At 37.5% G+C, this 15755-nt stretch overlaps 4 protein-coding genes across 4 annotated transcripts; all 4 read right to left on the bottom strand.

The window, feature by feature from the left end:
- Positions 1-552: 552 nt before the first annotated feature.
- Positions 553-1326, bottom strand: LOC113506603 (trypsin-like). The gene has a single exon (XM_026889440.1). The coding sequence runs from the start codon at positions 1324-1326 to the stop codon at positions 553-555; it is 774 nt and encodes a 257-aa protein (XP_026745241.1).
- Positions 1327-5067: 3741 nt separating this feature from the next.
- Positions 5068-6262, bottom strand: LOC113506606 (chymotrypsin-1-like). The gene has a single exon (XM_026889442.1). It carries the CDS (start codon positions 6158-6160, stop codon positions 5243-5245), a length of 918 nt encoding a protein of 305 aa, XP_026745243.1. The 5' UTR covers positions 6161-6262; the 3' UTR covers positions 5068-5242.
- A 2671-nt stretch (positions 6263-8933) lies between these two features.
- On the bottom strand, positions 8934-10343 carry LOC113506602 (chymotrypsin-1-like). Its single transcript, XM_026889439.1, has one exon. The coding sequence runs from the start codon at positions 9989-9991 to the stop codon at positions 9146-9148; it is 846 nt and encodes a 281-aa protein (XP_026745240.1). The 5' UTR covers positions 9992-10343; the 3' UTR covers positions 8934-9145.
- A 2485-nt stretch (positions 10344-12828) lies between these two features.
- LOC113506604 (snake venom serine protease NaSP-like) lies at positions 12829-14160 on the bottom strand. Its single transcript, XM_026889441.1, has one exon. The coding sequence runs from the start codon at positions 13729-13731 to the stop codon at positions 12910-12912; it is 822 nt and encodes a 273-aa protein (XP_026745242.1). The 5' UTR covers positions 13732-14160; the 3' UTR covers positions 12829-12909.
- Positions 14161-15755: the final 1595 nt, after the last annotated feature.

Genomic DNA, 15755 nt, shown 5'->3' with positions numbered 1-15755 from the left:
AAATGTCAGTTTTAGAAATTCTACTAAAGATTTTTTCATGCTGATTATTGGCAAGAGTTTGTTTTTAATGTTATCTTGTACTAGCTGTTGCCCGCGACTTCGTCCCCGTGGTTAGAAGATATAAGTTATGATTTATATTCACCCTGTTTTTTTAAAACATTTTCCATTGTATCTTCGCTCCTATTAGTCGTAATTATTGGTAGTTTCTGTCAAGTAGGCCAGTTTTTATTTCTCTATCTAATCTTTAAGACGCGCGTTAAATGTTTTTGTCTTTTCACAATCTTATTTTCCTGCATACCTATAAAGTTAATTTCAAGGGTTCAAATTTTTTTGTAAGTTGCTTTTGTTTCACTGTGACTTTCATCGATCATCGTTTAAATGTGTATAGATTCCTTAGTTGTTAATACAAGTTTGCCACCATTGGTTTGACTGCAGTGAGACCTCTTATTCATACCATACCAATCAGTAAGAAAACAAAATGCATTCTGTCATATATTTTGAGTCCTATCAAAAGACAATGTCGTTCGTACGCTTTTGCATTACGCCATAAATCTAATTCAAATGAGGACTGATCGCTGCAAACAGACTATTAAACTGGTCTAATAGAGAAAGTACTCCGATAATACGACCATTATACAGCAAAGGTCCGCCGGTATCTCCGAAAAATAGTTTTTGTTCTAAAAAATCACATTTAGGAGCAACACAGATAAAGTAACTCGCCTCAGATGTCTTTGAACACGGCTGGATCCCACCCTCGCCGACCTGCAGGGGTCTGAGCTGATCGTCTCCTGGTTTTGTGCTGCCCGTGTCACCACCTCCGACGTACGTCGCTGGGAGTCCGATCAGAGTCAAGTGGTCTACCGCTAACAGTCTTCCATAGCTGGCTAAAGTCATCTTGTCGACAAATAACAAACTTATATCATTCTTCAAAAAATCCTCGGTTGAGCGATCTGGTTTTACCAGCTTACTGTACGCGGGGTGTATAAAAATTTTCTGAACCGAAGAAGACAATTTGCGTATCGCCGTTGCTGAAGTAAAATTTGTGTGCCAGACATAATACGAGGCTGGCGAAGACTTCTTCTCGATGCAGTGCGCGGCCGTCAGTGCCCAGAATTCGGAAATAGCAGATCCTGTACACTGCCGGCCCACAGGGTACCCGGACTCCGTCGATATTGCATCTTCTACCGATTCCCTTTTTAAAAGTACAACCACGAATGGAAATTCTCCATCTTGAGCATTCCGGCCGTGAAGAATCCGCAGAGGGGACTCAGACTCACAACTGTCTTCCGAGCTTAATACAAGCAATATAATACTAATCCAATACATGGTCCTTACTCACGTATAAAGTTCTTAAATGCGTATGTAGGTTTACTACTTAAGAGAAATCGATTGCAGAAGTCGTAAATTCAGTTGACTTAATTTTTTCAGGCTATACCTTTATGTTATTGCTTTGGCATCGATAAAATTGCAGTTGTCGATACAACGTAGTTATATCGAACAGCGATATACATAACTACTTTTGTAACAAACTTGATCCAATTTTTTTATCATTTGGTTGTCAGTAACAACTTGTATCTTTTATCTCGGCAGGATATGTTTCAGAGCTTGGAAGTCAGCCAGAGCTCACTTAGTGGCAACCCATTACCATTACTTAACGATCCATTTAGTCGTCTCACGCAGTATTATGCTTAATAGAACTTTTGATGTATGGAAACTAAAACTTCAGATTGCAATTTGGTTGAACCATGCAGTATTCGAACAAAGGAGTCAATATATCCACCACTAGCAATGAAACCTAAACCAATCTTCTCTCTTTTTCTCGATCTCCATGCCTGCCTTTGGAATACTGTTTGAAGTAGATTTTTTTGGGAAGGACATCGGAGGTCGCAGGCCGTCCTCCGTCACGGGAAACAGATGCGCCCTCATAAACCTGTACCCCATCAGCTCATTAAGGAGGGCTGGTTTATGGCGGTAACGAGACTTCGGATCATGCAACACCTGCACATTCGCGCTGCTCTCGAACTATATTGACTGCACGGACAGCCGAGTGGTTGAGGTCATGACGTCCGTTAGATCCTTGCGTTGGGAAAGCATTTGTGTGATCCTCAAATGCCTGTACTGAATCCAAGTGTATTTGTACACCCCAAGTGCCACAAAGTTTCCTACTGCGGGAGTCTTTTTTTTGTTATATATCAGTTCTCTGACACTTTTTTTACTATACGACATCTAAGGCTTACAATCGCCTGGCGGTTTAGCAAACGTATACCAATGTGGTTGGGTTGAAACTTAAGCTAGTAAAAACGTTTTTTCTTTTAGTATATATCTTGGTGTTAATAGACACATGATTATTGTTATACTCAATACAATTTGAGATAGTATTGTAGCTACCAAGGGCCGTCCATGTTTGTTCTTTAATAGAGTAGGGATGGATGGCCCGCAGTAGGTACCCCATCACATTTTTGATTTACAAGGCCTCTGCACGTTGGATCGGGTCTTTTCACATGAAGTGATCCCGTGACTGTAAAAAGATACACATGAAAATTATCCTGGTGATTGTGCTTTGTTTATTGAGTTTACCGTTTTTAAGAAAATTTCTCACTCTCTTCCTTAATATAAGAGATATAAAATACGTTTTGCGTTGTATATTGTATCAAGATGTGTTACTAAAATCACCTTATGACCAATAGGAGGGGAAGAACGGGTAAAACCACGGCGATCGACTTAGGAATCTACAAAGTGATGGGTGGGCGAAACAAGAAGACACCCAATCGATTCGTTTTTCGTTAATTACCATATCAAGTCCAACTCTCACTTGATCGGTTTTATTATTCTACGAACTTAAGAAATTATCGAATTTTTATCGCTAAGCATTTTCGAATTTGGCTCAACTTGCAAATTACATTCAGACCTTAAGAAAATTCCCATTTCTCAAACTTCACAGGAGGGAGAGGTCAAAGGGTCTTAAATCCTTCAAAGGGTCAGAAGTGAGATCAGATAAGAGGCCCCGTCTGATTAATTCCCTACTCCACAGCGATAAGAATTCCAACTCAACTTTATTCCGAGAACAAGTCAAACAGCGCGGAATAAACGATATCGGATACCTGTTTTAATTTACCTTCTCGAGTTTTCATTGTCTTTAAAGTTAAATTGTCAGCGCCGCGCAGTGTCAAAATGTGGTATCACAAATTTTTGTGGTTAGATGGGTTTGATTTGGACTAAGAGGTGGGCAAACACTTAAATTAATTTAGATTTTAGTTGGGGAACTTAAATAAATAGATGACTTCCTTTCATACAGCCTACATCAATAAACACGCGCCTCGGAGCAACAAACTGTAATTATGTGAGTGACTTGCGGTTTTGTTACGCATTCCCCCTTATACATCGGAGTTTTATCTTTTCAACCGAAGTAAACACTGGCCTAATAGCGAGCTCGATTGCGTCCAATCCAAGGGAGATTTTATTTTTAATATTGCATTCAGCTTTGCCTATAAAGTCAATGTATGCTCATACATACATTCCAGGCAAAGAATCATTTGAATATGTGCTTGCCGGTCGTTAGAATTATACTTATTGAACTAGCTAATACTCCCAGTTTCACGTTCTTTTATCCTTCTTCTTTTGTCAAAAATCAGGAAATCCTCTAAAAAAATTGAATATTGAACATGAAATTATAACCACACATCAATAAATTGTTGTATTTTGATCAATAGGCGTAAATTAAAAACTTTTTCTTTCTTAATAATTTCGAGTTCAAAAATGTTAGGGATACTCCGATATTTGTGGCAAAATCTTAGAAGCACTCTAAGGAATCTCAGCTTTCAATGGGAAGCTCGCGGGCAACATTTTGGACTCTTGACTAGTTAGCAATACGTCCAGATCGCTCAGTTAAGCGCTACGCACCCTAGAGCGAGCTCTTGTAAGCGGCCGCATGACGGCGCTTGACACAAGACGGATTGTTTTCCTCCACAGCAACACTAAGCACTGCCTCTGATTTATACCAACTAGCCCCTAGTTTCCCTGCACTAATTAATTTCTTTTACGTTCTGGTTTTGTGACACCCATCTGCGTCAGAACGAGGCTTAGGTACAATTCGCTGTGCGTCCGTTTCTTTGGCACGTCGTACAACACAAATGGATGCACAGATTTTGAAATTTTATGTTTCATTTAGTTAGAAGTATTATGTCTACTATTTCTAGTAGAAAAAAGAGTATCTTGCTATTTGGAATAAACAGACACAAAATGTAAATAATATCTAGGCTTAGTTCAATCATTGGTAGCTCACACGATAAGTCAATACGGACAAAAAGACGTACTTAGCGGATTTAGTCATTTTTTAAATGTTTTCAACACAATTTCATTTTGGTATTCGGGACTGTAAGTTATCACTAAAATTTCATATTCACAAAATTACGAAATTTACATTACCTTAAATAATGACACTGCCGTGCCCCCGGATTATGTAGTGTACACGGCGTAGTATCAAATTGTTTACACATAAAGTAGTTCCATCTAGCCCTGATATGAAGTACTATCACGAAACGAATCACGGATACGAGTAGACGAATTCGCTTTTACGTGTCTGAACATACTCTTGCAAAATATTCGAAAAGGATCATTCTAATAAACCCGACGTTTTTATATTTTTTTCGTATATAAAATGTATATATAGTTAAGACCTTTGTTTCCAAGAAAAACTGATATTCGGTTGCTAATTGTGGCTGGGACGTACGCTTAGCTTCGTAGGCGCCACGATAGATGGCGCTAACCGCCCCACTGGCTCTAGCTATCGGTATGCAGAGGGTGTAATTGTCAGCGCTCCGCACGCTGCACAGCACTTTCCCTGTCTCAATCGGTCCTAGTGGAGGTTCAATTGAGGAATGAGAGAACCCACAAGTATTGTAAACGCAGAGGCGACTTTTGATCCTGTCAGAGTCAAACGTAAGAATAACATGCGCTATAATTTGTCCTCTTCCGTCCTTTCTGACTTAAAAAAATCTTATTTTAAATAAATATTTTTTTCTTTTTTTATTAAAAAAAAACACAACCTTTTACTTGTGTCGCGGGCGATTTAGCAAACTTTTACGTTACATGAACTAAGACAGCCAGACTTAGGATAAAAGTCCGTGGATATCACAAACACTTGTCCTACGCAGGGTACGACCACACACAGGGCGCACACCTGTAGTATGGTGACCTAAACCATTCGGTTAGCCGTGCAAAATACTTTTCTTGAAATATAATCTTACGGTTCCTTGTCATTCACCACGTAATGTATCCAGTCTGTGAATGGGCTGACTGGGGTATAGCCTATTTGCGTAATCTTTTTCTTAGAGCTAAACGAAAATACTCCGATGATCTTCCCATCAAATATGAGCGGCCCCCCAGAGTCTCCGTGCCACGGTATCTCCAGCCTGTTCGAGCATTTCGGGGCGAGGCAGATAATAATTCTATGAATTTGTATAATTTCTTTATCACAGTGAATAATGGTGGCTTCGCCGAGCTGAAGCGGTCTGGTTTCATCTTTATAACTGTGCAACATTTTGGTGTCGCCTCCGCCTACATACACCACTGGCAGCCCAACCAAGGTCGAGTACTCCGCTGCTAATAAAACTGCGTACGACTTCTTCGGAACGTTTTCTGATCGAAACAGACCAACATCATTATTTGCTTCTTTAATGGGAGAACTTAGATACGCGGGATGTACGATCATTTTTATGACAGGGACGTAGATACCTGTGTTCATTGGTGACTCTGTAAAGTTATCGTAGAAAACGGAATATTTTCGCTTCTTGGAGTATTTAAAGCAATGTGCAGCAGTGAGCCCCCAGGTCTCCTTGATCATGGAACCTGTACAGACTCTCTGGTACTTAGTAAAATCATTATCACTTATTATCAATACAATAACATATGGGTACTCTCCGTCAGTCACGTCACGGCCCTCGAAGACTCTGATGTTTGTATCGCTTTTGTTTTGACGTTGTAATACTTGGAGTGAGGTTTGCTTAACATTCGTAGGGTCGATATAAGGAACAAAATTTAAATAAACGAACGAAACTAGTGTGAACATTATCGCCATCATCATGATATGACCCGAGGTTTGTACATGTTTGCCTTCTGACGCATAAATAGGTAACATAAAACGTGTCGTAAAATTGTACATTTTGTTCAAACTTGATTGCTCTATAGGTGTTACGAAATGATTTCGTTCAAATGCCGTTCTGTTTCAATAATACCCTGATCTCTCATTCACAAAGTAATTGCTTACAACACAACCCTCAATGATTAGTTTAGATAAAATACTAGTGTACCTACATCTAGCTAATTTACTTCTTAAAGTCTTTTTTTATGAACGTCTTACGGACTGGTACTGGAACTGCACTAAAGAATTAATGTCATCATGAATCAAATTTTAAATGTGTCGGAAACGCAGCATCGAAACCCAACGCAGGTTGCTGCCAAGATCGTTGTGTCTGTGACTGTTGCAGATCAAAATTCGGCAGACAAATACTTATGTATCTTTGCTTACACATGAGTGATATTTTTATGGAATATTTCTGGCGTTTCTACCTGAAATGAACCGATTGAAACTTATCTTCTAATATATATAATTCCCATGTCACGATGTTAGTTACCGTACTCCTCCGAAACGGTTCGACCGATTTTTATGAAATTTTGTATACGTATTGGGTAGGTCTAAGAATAGAACAACATCTTTTTTTATACCCCTAAGTGATAATGGTTGCTCACACAAAAAAAATATATTTTGGTTTTTGGACGAAATTGTTTGTTTTTTATTTGTGTGGCAATTAAAATACATACAACTAGAAAAAAAAATCGACAAAACAACGTTTGCTGGGTCAGCTAGTAATTTATAGTATTTCTCAAAATAATCTGCTACGGTCACACACACAAAGATCTTGGGACCAACCTGCGTGTTTTGTGGGACATATTTCTATTAAAAGGCTCTATTATCTTGCTGATCATTAGGCTACATCCCCTCTACAAAGACCCGACTTGTATCGTCGCAAACAAAACTTATCTTATAACCATTTATTGTAATGCCTACGTAATTCGACCTTTCTTCTGACGTAGTCGGGTACAAAGAAAAATGACTGAATGAGTATCTGCGATACCAAAACTAAGCCTACATTACAGAGGATAAGAAACTTAAAACGTAATTATATTACAAGAAATAACTGAGAGAATATAAATGCGGACAACATCACATACATTGTTCTGAACCCAAAGTAAGTTGCTGAAGCACTTGTGTTATGGAATTCAGATACAAAGAAGGTACCACAAACACCCAGACCCGGGACGATGTAGAAATGTAAATTTTTATATTGACCCGACCGGGGATCGAACCCGGGACCTCAGAGCTAGCGACACCTTGAAACCGGTGCGTGCGCCACTCGACCACGGAGGTCGTCATAATATATTTGGAAGGCAGTCTCCGTCAGCGTAACTCTAAAACCAGCCTCAAGAAGTACAAAGAGGAATGAGGGTAAGTAAGTAAGCTAATAACGTTAAGCTGAAGAAATAAAGGAAAGGCTGGAAAAAATCTCAATTCGCAAAAAAATCTCATTCTCTCTCCATAAAAAGACCGGTGAATTGTCTTTCTTGATCACTTTAGTTACATCTTCAAAACTACGGGTGCAATTTTTTTTGATTGCAAACCATCTTATATTCTGGGTATTTAAAGGCGAGCGGTCACTGCCAACTAAACAGTTTGAAATCATTTTGTTACTTCATAGAAATGATTAATATTCATCGATGTTTTGACTTTCAACACAAAACATTGTCAACTTCAAGTATTTCACACTATAATTAGTTTTTTCTTATAATATTCTACTGAAAAAAACTATGTGTAATAAGAACCGACTAAAAGGAAAACATCTGATCAGTTACAAACTGTATTTTATTTTACAAATACAAATTACTAACTTGAAATCTAATATTTACATTGTATACCTATACTTACGACAATAAAAAGTTTATTTACAACTTAACTAAACTTAATATTTACAATTTAAAACTATATTAAACGTAATCAAAACAAAATAAAGAATAATATATAAATTACAAAGCGTCAAAAAAGACATCTTCATCCAAACGTGCCCAGGGCCCCGATTCTGCTATTTTATAATGGCCGATGATTGAATGGCAATTAGACTAAATTTGAAATTATTATTATATTAAGCCATAATTTTAGGTTAATTGTATTGACCTTGAGTGTACCGTCCCGCACTGAATTTCCAATTATTGTAGAGAAAAATGAAAAAGAGAATACAATTCATCGGCCATTGTAAACAGCAGAATTCTGGCCCAGAAGGCTGGCTGCATTGCCATGTTGTAAAAATATAGACCAGCCTTTTGATCATCGGTAGAGTCGACCAAACATTTTCCGAGTTCGTTATATGTTATAGAACTCTGCACCTGGTCCCCATGTTACGACCGCTTCAACCCTAAACGGTTCAGCAAATATAATTACCACGAAGGTTGTTTTATTTCCGCCGTTTTAGGTTTTCCCGCCATTTTTGGTATATCCGTTTTGATGCTCCTGTTTCACGAGTTATTATTTTAAGCTAGCTACTAAATATATCTCTAGGCAAATCTAGGTTGATACATAGTTCCTCGGATTAATTGAAGTCTATAAAAAATGGATATTAGTATCAAAAAACACTTATTTACCTCTATGACTATATATTAAAGTATTTAATGTACAATTATAATAATTAACAAAGCTATTTTGTTCCGTGTGTGCATGTGGCGGAGCACCCAGCACTACTTTCCTTCATCAGAGCCTGATAACTCCCTTCTCTCCAAGCCTTAGCCAAATAATAAAACAATATTTCTATTTTTGTAACGTCTCACATTATTTGTTTTTGAAACAAGGTTGTTAAATTATTTTCTGGGCAACAGGAATTCGTTTCCATTGCGAGTGTGTCGTATCCTTGTCATACATTGCCCTACATTGATCTAATTAATCTTAACAGGTATTTATTCCAATGGTGTTACCCAGTGAACTTGGTCTTTATGATAATATTGTGTTTAGAGTGTGTCACCTTTCTATTTGATTGATTACGTTTGATGCCCTTTAGATTTTACATACTTTAAGAACTAAAAATTACTAAAGTACAATGTTTCACCGTTTGTGGCCATTCATGACACTGGATATCCAGTCTACATACGGACTCACAGGAGCATAGCCCATTCTCTTTATTATTTTGTGTTCAATTATATAGGAAGCAACTCCTATGATCTTACCATCGTATATGAGTGGGCCCCCTGAATCGCCGTACCATATTGTCTCCAGCCTGTTCGAGCACTTCGGAGCGAGGCAGATCACAAACTTTGATTTGCTCCTCATCTTTTCGTCACAGTTTATGATGGTTGCTTCGCCTACCTGCAGAGGTCTAAACGCGTCCATGTAATCTGGCTCCATTTTCGTACGGCCTCCGCCTACATAAACCACGGGCAACCCAACCAAGGTGGAATACTCCGTTGCTAATAAAACTGCGTACGACTTCTTCGGAACGTTTTCTGATCGAAACAGACCAACATCGTTATTCACAATTATGTCATTCTTTCCTCCGTTGGTAGAAAACACGCAATATGAGGGATGCAAAAACGTTTCTATAACAGGGACATAGAGACCTGTGAATATTGGAGACACTGTGAAGTTATCATAAGCGACGTAAGTTTTTAAATTTCTACCAAAATTTTTTGTTTGTAGACAGTGCGAGGCGGTGATACCCCAGGTCGCCGTGATCATGGAACCTGTGCACGCTCTCGCGTACGTGCTCTCTTCTTCAGAAATTACTATCAATAAGATAACATAGGGGTACTCTCCCGCCGTTAAGTCACGACCCATGTGGACTCTGTTCTGTCGTCTTTTCAACAAGGTTTGCTTAAAATTTGTAGTATCAGTAGTAGGAAAAAAGACTAAATTAACAAATGAAATTAGTTTCAAAATTTTTACCATTGTCATATAATATCATCTAAATACTACTATCTAAATTTTCCAAGAGTTTTAATTCTAGTATAAAACTACAAAATATCGATCCAGTCCATATAAAACTTACCAATAGGTACCTACGTATATTAGAGAGTTGAGTTGCACAAGTCGTAAAGTTTTAAATTTCATTTGAAATAGATTTTGTTTTTATTATTCACTGGATTTCTTGATGGTTTCGATAAGTGTTAATACCAGATTAGAACATATGAAAACCCTTTAAAAACTATGGGAACCATTTTATCACCTCGTGCTATTTACTTAGACCATACGTTTTCTATTAATGCCGGACAGAACAAAAAGCGTCAGTTTTCAATGACTTAAATTATTCGGTTGTTATTTTTTTTATTTTTTTCAATACACTAGTTTTCAAAATCATTATATGTCACAGTTGTATTATTTCAAAATCCAACAAACGGTTTTGAAAAATAAATCAACTAAATCGATCCCTCCACTCCGAAGTTAAGACGTAACAAATATAAAAAAATATAGTTGAACTAGCTGACCCAGCAAACGTTGTTTTGCCTAATAAATTATTTGTAGTTGTATGTATTTTTAATGCCACATTATAAAAAAAAAAAATTCGTCTAAAAAATAGAATATGTATTTTTAGTGTGAGCAACCCATAGCACTTAGGTATATGAAAAATAGATGTTAGTCGATTCTCACCTACTGAATAAGCATATAAAATTTGGTAAAAATCGGTGAAGCCGTTTCGGAGGAGTACGGTAACTAACATCGTGACACGGGAATTTTATATATTACAAGAAGATTGATAACTTTTGATGTCAGTTGAAAAAAATCAGCTCTACTGATTTGCATGTTTTTTTTGTGCACATACATGTAACTCATTTGTATGGCAAAACGTTTACTGGTACAGCTAGTCCAGTCATCACTAGCGAAACGACTTTTGCCAACTAATCTTACCAGCTGCTACAGCGGCTGCTGAAAACGTCAAATGACGCAAATCCTTACAGTACGATTGGTAGTTACTTGTTTGGGGATGAAACCTTTGTATCTAGAGGGCCGAATCAAAAAAATCTAGTTGATAATATATTACAGACGTGAAAGTTTCTTTCAATCTCTACCGTACAAAGTTTTGGATGCTGGCTACTCTTTGACTTAAAAAATGCTGAATAGATATAAGTAAAGAAGAGATGTATGTACGAATTACCCAAAATGTGCACTGTAAGTGTACAGTAGAAAAAAATAGGTAGTATTAGGGTATCATGGGTATCATTATCATATTTATAATTTTATACCCATTTTGCTAAAGCAAAACTAACATCGCCAACTATATGAATTTGTCCTTAGTAAAATACTAAGCCGACACTGGTATAGCAACGGGGCTCATTTTCGCCTGAGCTGGTACCTGATACACATAAGTATCACTTTAGTAAAAAAATAGGACCTTTTTTTTATTTTGATCATCTTTGTTGAAAACTAGCTGTTGCCCGCGACTTGGTCACCGTGGGTAGAAGATATGAGTTATGATTTATACCAGCCCTGTTTTTTTCACATTTTCCATTGTATCTTCGCTCCTATTAGTCGCAGCGTGATAGTTTATAGCCTAGAGCCTTCCTCGATGAATGGTCTATTCAACACAAAAATAATCTTTCAATTTGGACCAGTAGTTCCTGAGATTAGCGCGTTCAAACAAACAAACAAACAATCAAACAAACTCTTCAGCTTTATATATTAGTATAGATGGTCTATTCAACACAAAAATAATCTTTCAATTTGGACCAGTAGTTCCTGAGATTAGCGCGTTCAAACAAACAAACAAACAATCAAACAAACTCTTCAGCTTTATATATTAGTATAGATATGATCTAATTATTCAACAAGACGATAAACTACTATGAAAATATATTCACATTTTATAGTGAAACTTCTTTAGGCGCATGAGGGTAAATTTTTTATAGATGAAACGTCACGCCGGTATGCAACGGAATTGTCGAAAAAGAAAAAGAGCGATCGAGACCGATTGAGAGAGAGTAAGACAGGGCGAACGAGCTAGTGAGAAAGAATGAGAGAAAAAGTGAGACAGAGTGAACGTCGTATCACGCACAGTGCTATGGAGTGAGAGGTGGGAGAGACCTATAGTGAGAAAGATTGAACGAAAGAGGGAATACGGGATATCGAGAAATAATACACGCCAATTGGTTGTGTATTCCTTTACTAGTTAATTATATATTAGAACTTTAGATGGCATTTCTGTCGCATAGCGTCATTTGCAGTAAACGCAGATTGTTTATCTACTTACAATATTATTAGCCTTGATACAGTGTATAAACAGTGAGTGAATTTTATAAATAAACTTTGTGAATAAGATTTTGTGATAAATTTGTAATTTGTCCTATACTAAGCAATTATTCGAAGTAAGTAATATAACTGTCATCTTTTTGTTTATTTACAATTTTTTATGCTAATTGGATTGAGGGTTAGGTATTTTTAATATTTACAAATAAAATGTGGCATTTCCACTTGCCACTCGTCATTTGATACATAATTTAATAATCATTTACCATAAAACAAAAATGTTTCGTAAATTCGCTTTTCTAAATATTAAATTCAAAAACAAACATTTTGTTAATAGTTTCTAATATTGACAAAAAACACGTGGCATTTTATATATTTTAATTACAATTAAATTTCTAACCTATCTTCCTGTTTCCCTTCCTCTTAGTCTCGGAAACCTAAATTTTAGATTTGTATAAATATAAACAAGATTTATAAATTAGTTCGCCAAAGAAGTTTCACTTCTGACATACAGTATACTTTGTACGCACATATTATTTTTTTTAACGTTACGATTTTTTTATTAAAAAACTACGTGTCTACTTTTTGTCAGTAGTTGGATGACGAATACAAATGGATAATTTTAATAAACACTATTTTGTGTCATTAATCACGCGATAGATCCAGTCTATGTAGGGACTGACTGGAGCATAAGCCATTTTCGACATGACTTTGCTCTCAATGCCATAAGAACATACTCCGATAATGTTGCCATCACAAAGTAGCGGGCCTCCCGAGTCCCCGTACCACGGTCGTTGCAGCCGGTTTGAGCATTTCGGAGCGAGGCATAGTATATACTTCGATTTACTTCTCAATTCTTCGTCACAGCTTACGATAGTTGCTTCGCCGACCTGCAGTGGTCTGAAAACATCGTCGACCTTCATTTTGTTGCGGGTCAAGCCACCTCCAACATACGTAACAGGTAGTCCTAACAATGATGCGTAATCGGCCGCAAGTAGCACACCATAATGCTTAAAGTCAAGCTTGTGGATGCGGAAAAGACCCACGTCGTTCTCGACTTGTAGATCTTTCTTGCCGTTATTTAAAGTCAAAAGGCGAAAGGAGGGATGAATGACAAACTTCAGGATTTCGGTCATGAGTTGCGAGTTTACTGGGGATATAGTGAAGTTCCCGTACCACACGTAATATTTGTTGCGGAAGAGCGAGCAGTGCGCCGCCGTCAGCCCCCACTGATCGGTGATCATGGCTCCGGTGCACAGCCTATCCGCCCAATTATAGATAGTATCGATCTGAGCAAGCATTACAACAAACGGATACTCATCACTCTGGATATCTCTCCCTCCATGAATGCGAAGGGTTTTCTTTATTTTCAAGGTCTCTGATAATTTTTTATTTACTAAAATATAAAACAGTACATATTTAATGCAAACATGACGCATGAAAATAAAGTACATTTGCTATTTTAAATATTACAGTTTAGTCGTAAAATTGTAACGGTTTTTGTTTTATTACCATGGCAATATAAAGGCACTTACTTATTATTGTTTTATTTTTAATGTAGGCATATATGGCTGTTGCTGAACAACTACTTATATCTAAAAGACATGAACTTACCAGTTTACCAGAAGTTTTATGCGTGGTTTATCAGATATAGAAACAGAGGTATTTTTCTGTGTCGCCCTTATCCTACGTAAAGATATGAGTTCCAACTTTTAAGCCGTTTGATCTTAAAATACGTAACGCAACAAACTTATCCCATCAAAAACAATACTTGTCAAAAAAACCAAGTCTCGCCACTCAGTTGTTCTGCGGTAAAAAGGTGTGAGATCCATGTAATACCAAGTCGGTTATTAATTTATTCAGTCTCTACTTTAGTGACTTTCTGTCTTAAATACATCCAGTCTCGATAACAATTGAAAATCAATTTTATTGTGTCTGGAATCTCCGTACTCGAAGCATTAAGTTGTTACGTAATAATTAACAGCATTATATAGTGACGTATATCAATATTGAAATTCATGAATGTTTTATATAAATATATCGAGACTTGGCCATCGCCTGAAAACACGTGTCAATTCAATCGCCTGGAAACACATGTAAATTCAATTATTTAGTGCGATGGCCAAGTCTCGATATATTTATATCGATTTATATAAATATACGTGTCTTTACAATGTCTGCATGGTTACTGAAAATTTCAGTCTTCTAGTTTTATCCACAACGAAGTTACAGGGGGTCGAAAATGGTCTGAATTGCTTCGAGAAAAGGATGGTACGGCCGTGACGCTTTTTTGCTCGACTTGGTGGGGGCACGGCCGTGCCCCCAGATTATAATATACACCTCTATATCAAATTTATACTTTTTGGAAGTCGGTGCCAAACCAATTTTTATGACAAAGAAGAACGCTGCTTTATTAGATATAGCGACCCACCCCGGCTTCGCACGGAAGCAGTACTGATATAGGTACACCACAGAATTTCTTTGACGTTCTTTGTTTTGATAAGGATTCATACCATCTCAACAAAAACAGCTTCGCACAGAAGTTTTGTTTTGGAATAAAATTATTAGTCCAAAAAATATAAAGCCCCCTTTATTTTCCTCCCATGGGAGATCTTCTTAGACTTAGGTATTTTACCAACAAAATCAGCGTTTTTCAACCCGGTCCAGACAAGTTAGTCTATCGAAAAAAAAAAATTGAAATAAAAAGCAAACCAATCATCAAGAATCGAATCCATGGCGGCGCCGGGTTTCGATCCCGGGACCTCTCGCTTGCTAAGCGAGCGCTCTCCGCTCTGAGCTACGCCGCCGGTGGAAGTATCATCAAAATTACTGTTCTTATGAAAACTTCAGGGTTTCTGGCGTAACAGTTGGTGACCACAACTGCACTCTACTGTGACTAGAATACATGTTTATCCTGTACCTAGGACTTACATTTTTTTTTACTTACATTTTATTGAATACACCGAATAGCGGCAGTTGTGGTTAAGATCTTCATGCCAAACCCACAAAGCACGATAGTGGTACGTATAAACTTACCTTATACTTAGACTAGCGGTCGCCCGGGGCTCCGCCCGCTTGGGTGTCGGTTACCGCTGCAAAAAGCCTAAACAGGAAAGACACGGTCAGCAAACAAAATGATTCCCAGGTCAACTCACAGACACCGACACTAACATCGACGAAGCAGTCACTATCCGCAGGCTGAACAGATTTTCTTTCTGTGGATGTTAGTTGTTAAGTCCCGGAGTGCAACCCGTTGTTTTAGGATAGAAAACTTAAGCTTTTATTGTAGAGCTTCTCTATACACAACATTTGTCGTTATATTATTTCCTGGTAACAAAATATACTGATGGTCGGGAGCCCAGACCCGTGATAGGGCAACGTAAAGTTGCCCATGCGTAAAACATTCTTTTCGTAAATCAATTCCTACTAATTGAATGTTTGGCCCTGGGATTTGTTTATCGTGAGTGCGAAAGAAATT

Source organism: Trichoplusia ni (genome assembly GCF_003590095.1).
Source record: "Trichoplusia ni isolate ovarian cell line Hi5 chromosome 20 unlocalized genomic scaffold, tn1 tig00002203_group19, whole genome shotgun sequence".
In the NCBI taxonomy this organism is placed as follows: Eukaryota; Metazoa; Arthropoda; class Insecta; order Lepidoptera; family Noctuidae; genus Trichoplusia; species Trichoplusia ni.
This window is presented reverse-complemented; position numbering and strand designations above follow the sequence as displayed.

Coding starts and splice junctions, on each gene's coding strand:
- LOC113506603 (XM_026889440.1), bottom strand. CDS start 1,326: ATGTATTGGATTAGTATTATATTGCTTGTATTAAGCTCGGAAGACAGT.
- LOC113506606 (XM_026889442.1), bottom strand. CDS start 6,160: ATGTACAATTTTACGACACGTTTTATGTTACCTATTTATGCGTCAGAA.
- LOC113506602 (XM_026889439.1), bottom strand. CDS start 9,991: ATGACAATGGTAAAAATTTTGAAACTAATTTCATTTGTTAATTTAGTC.
- LOC113506604 (XM_026889441.1), bottom strand. CDS start 13,731: ATGTACTTTATTTTCATGCGTCATGTTTGCATTAAATATGTACTGTTT.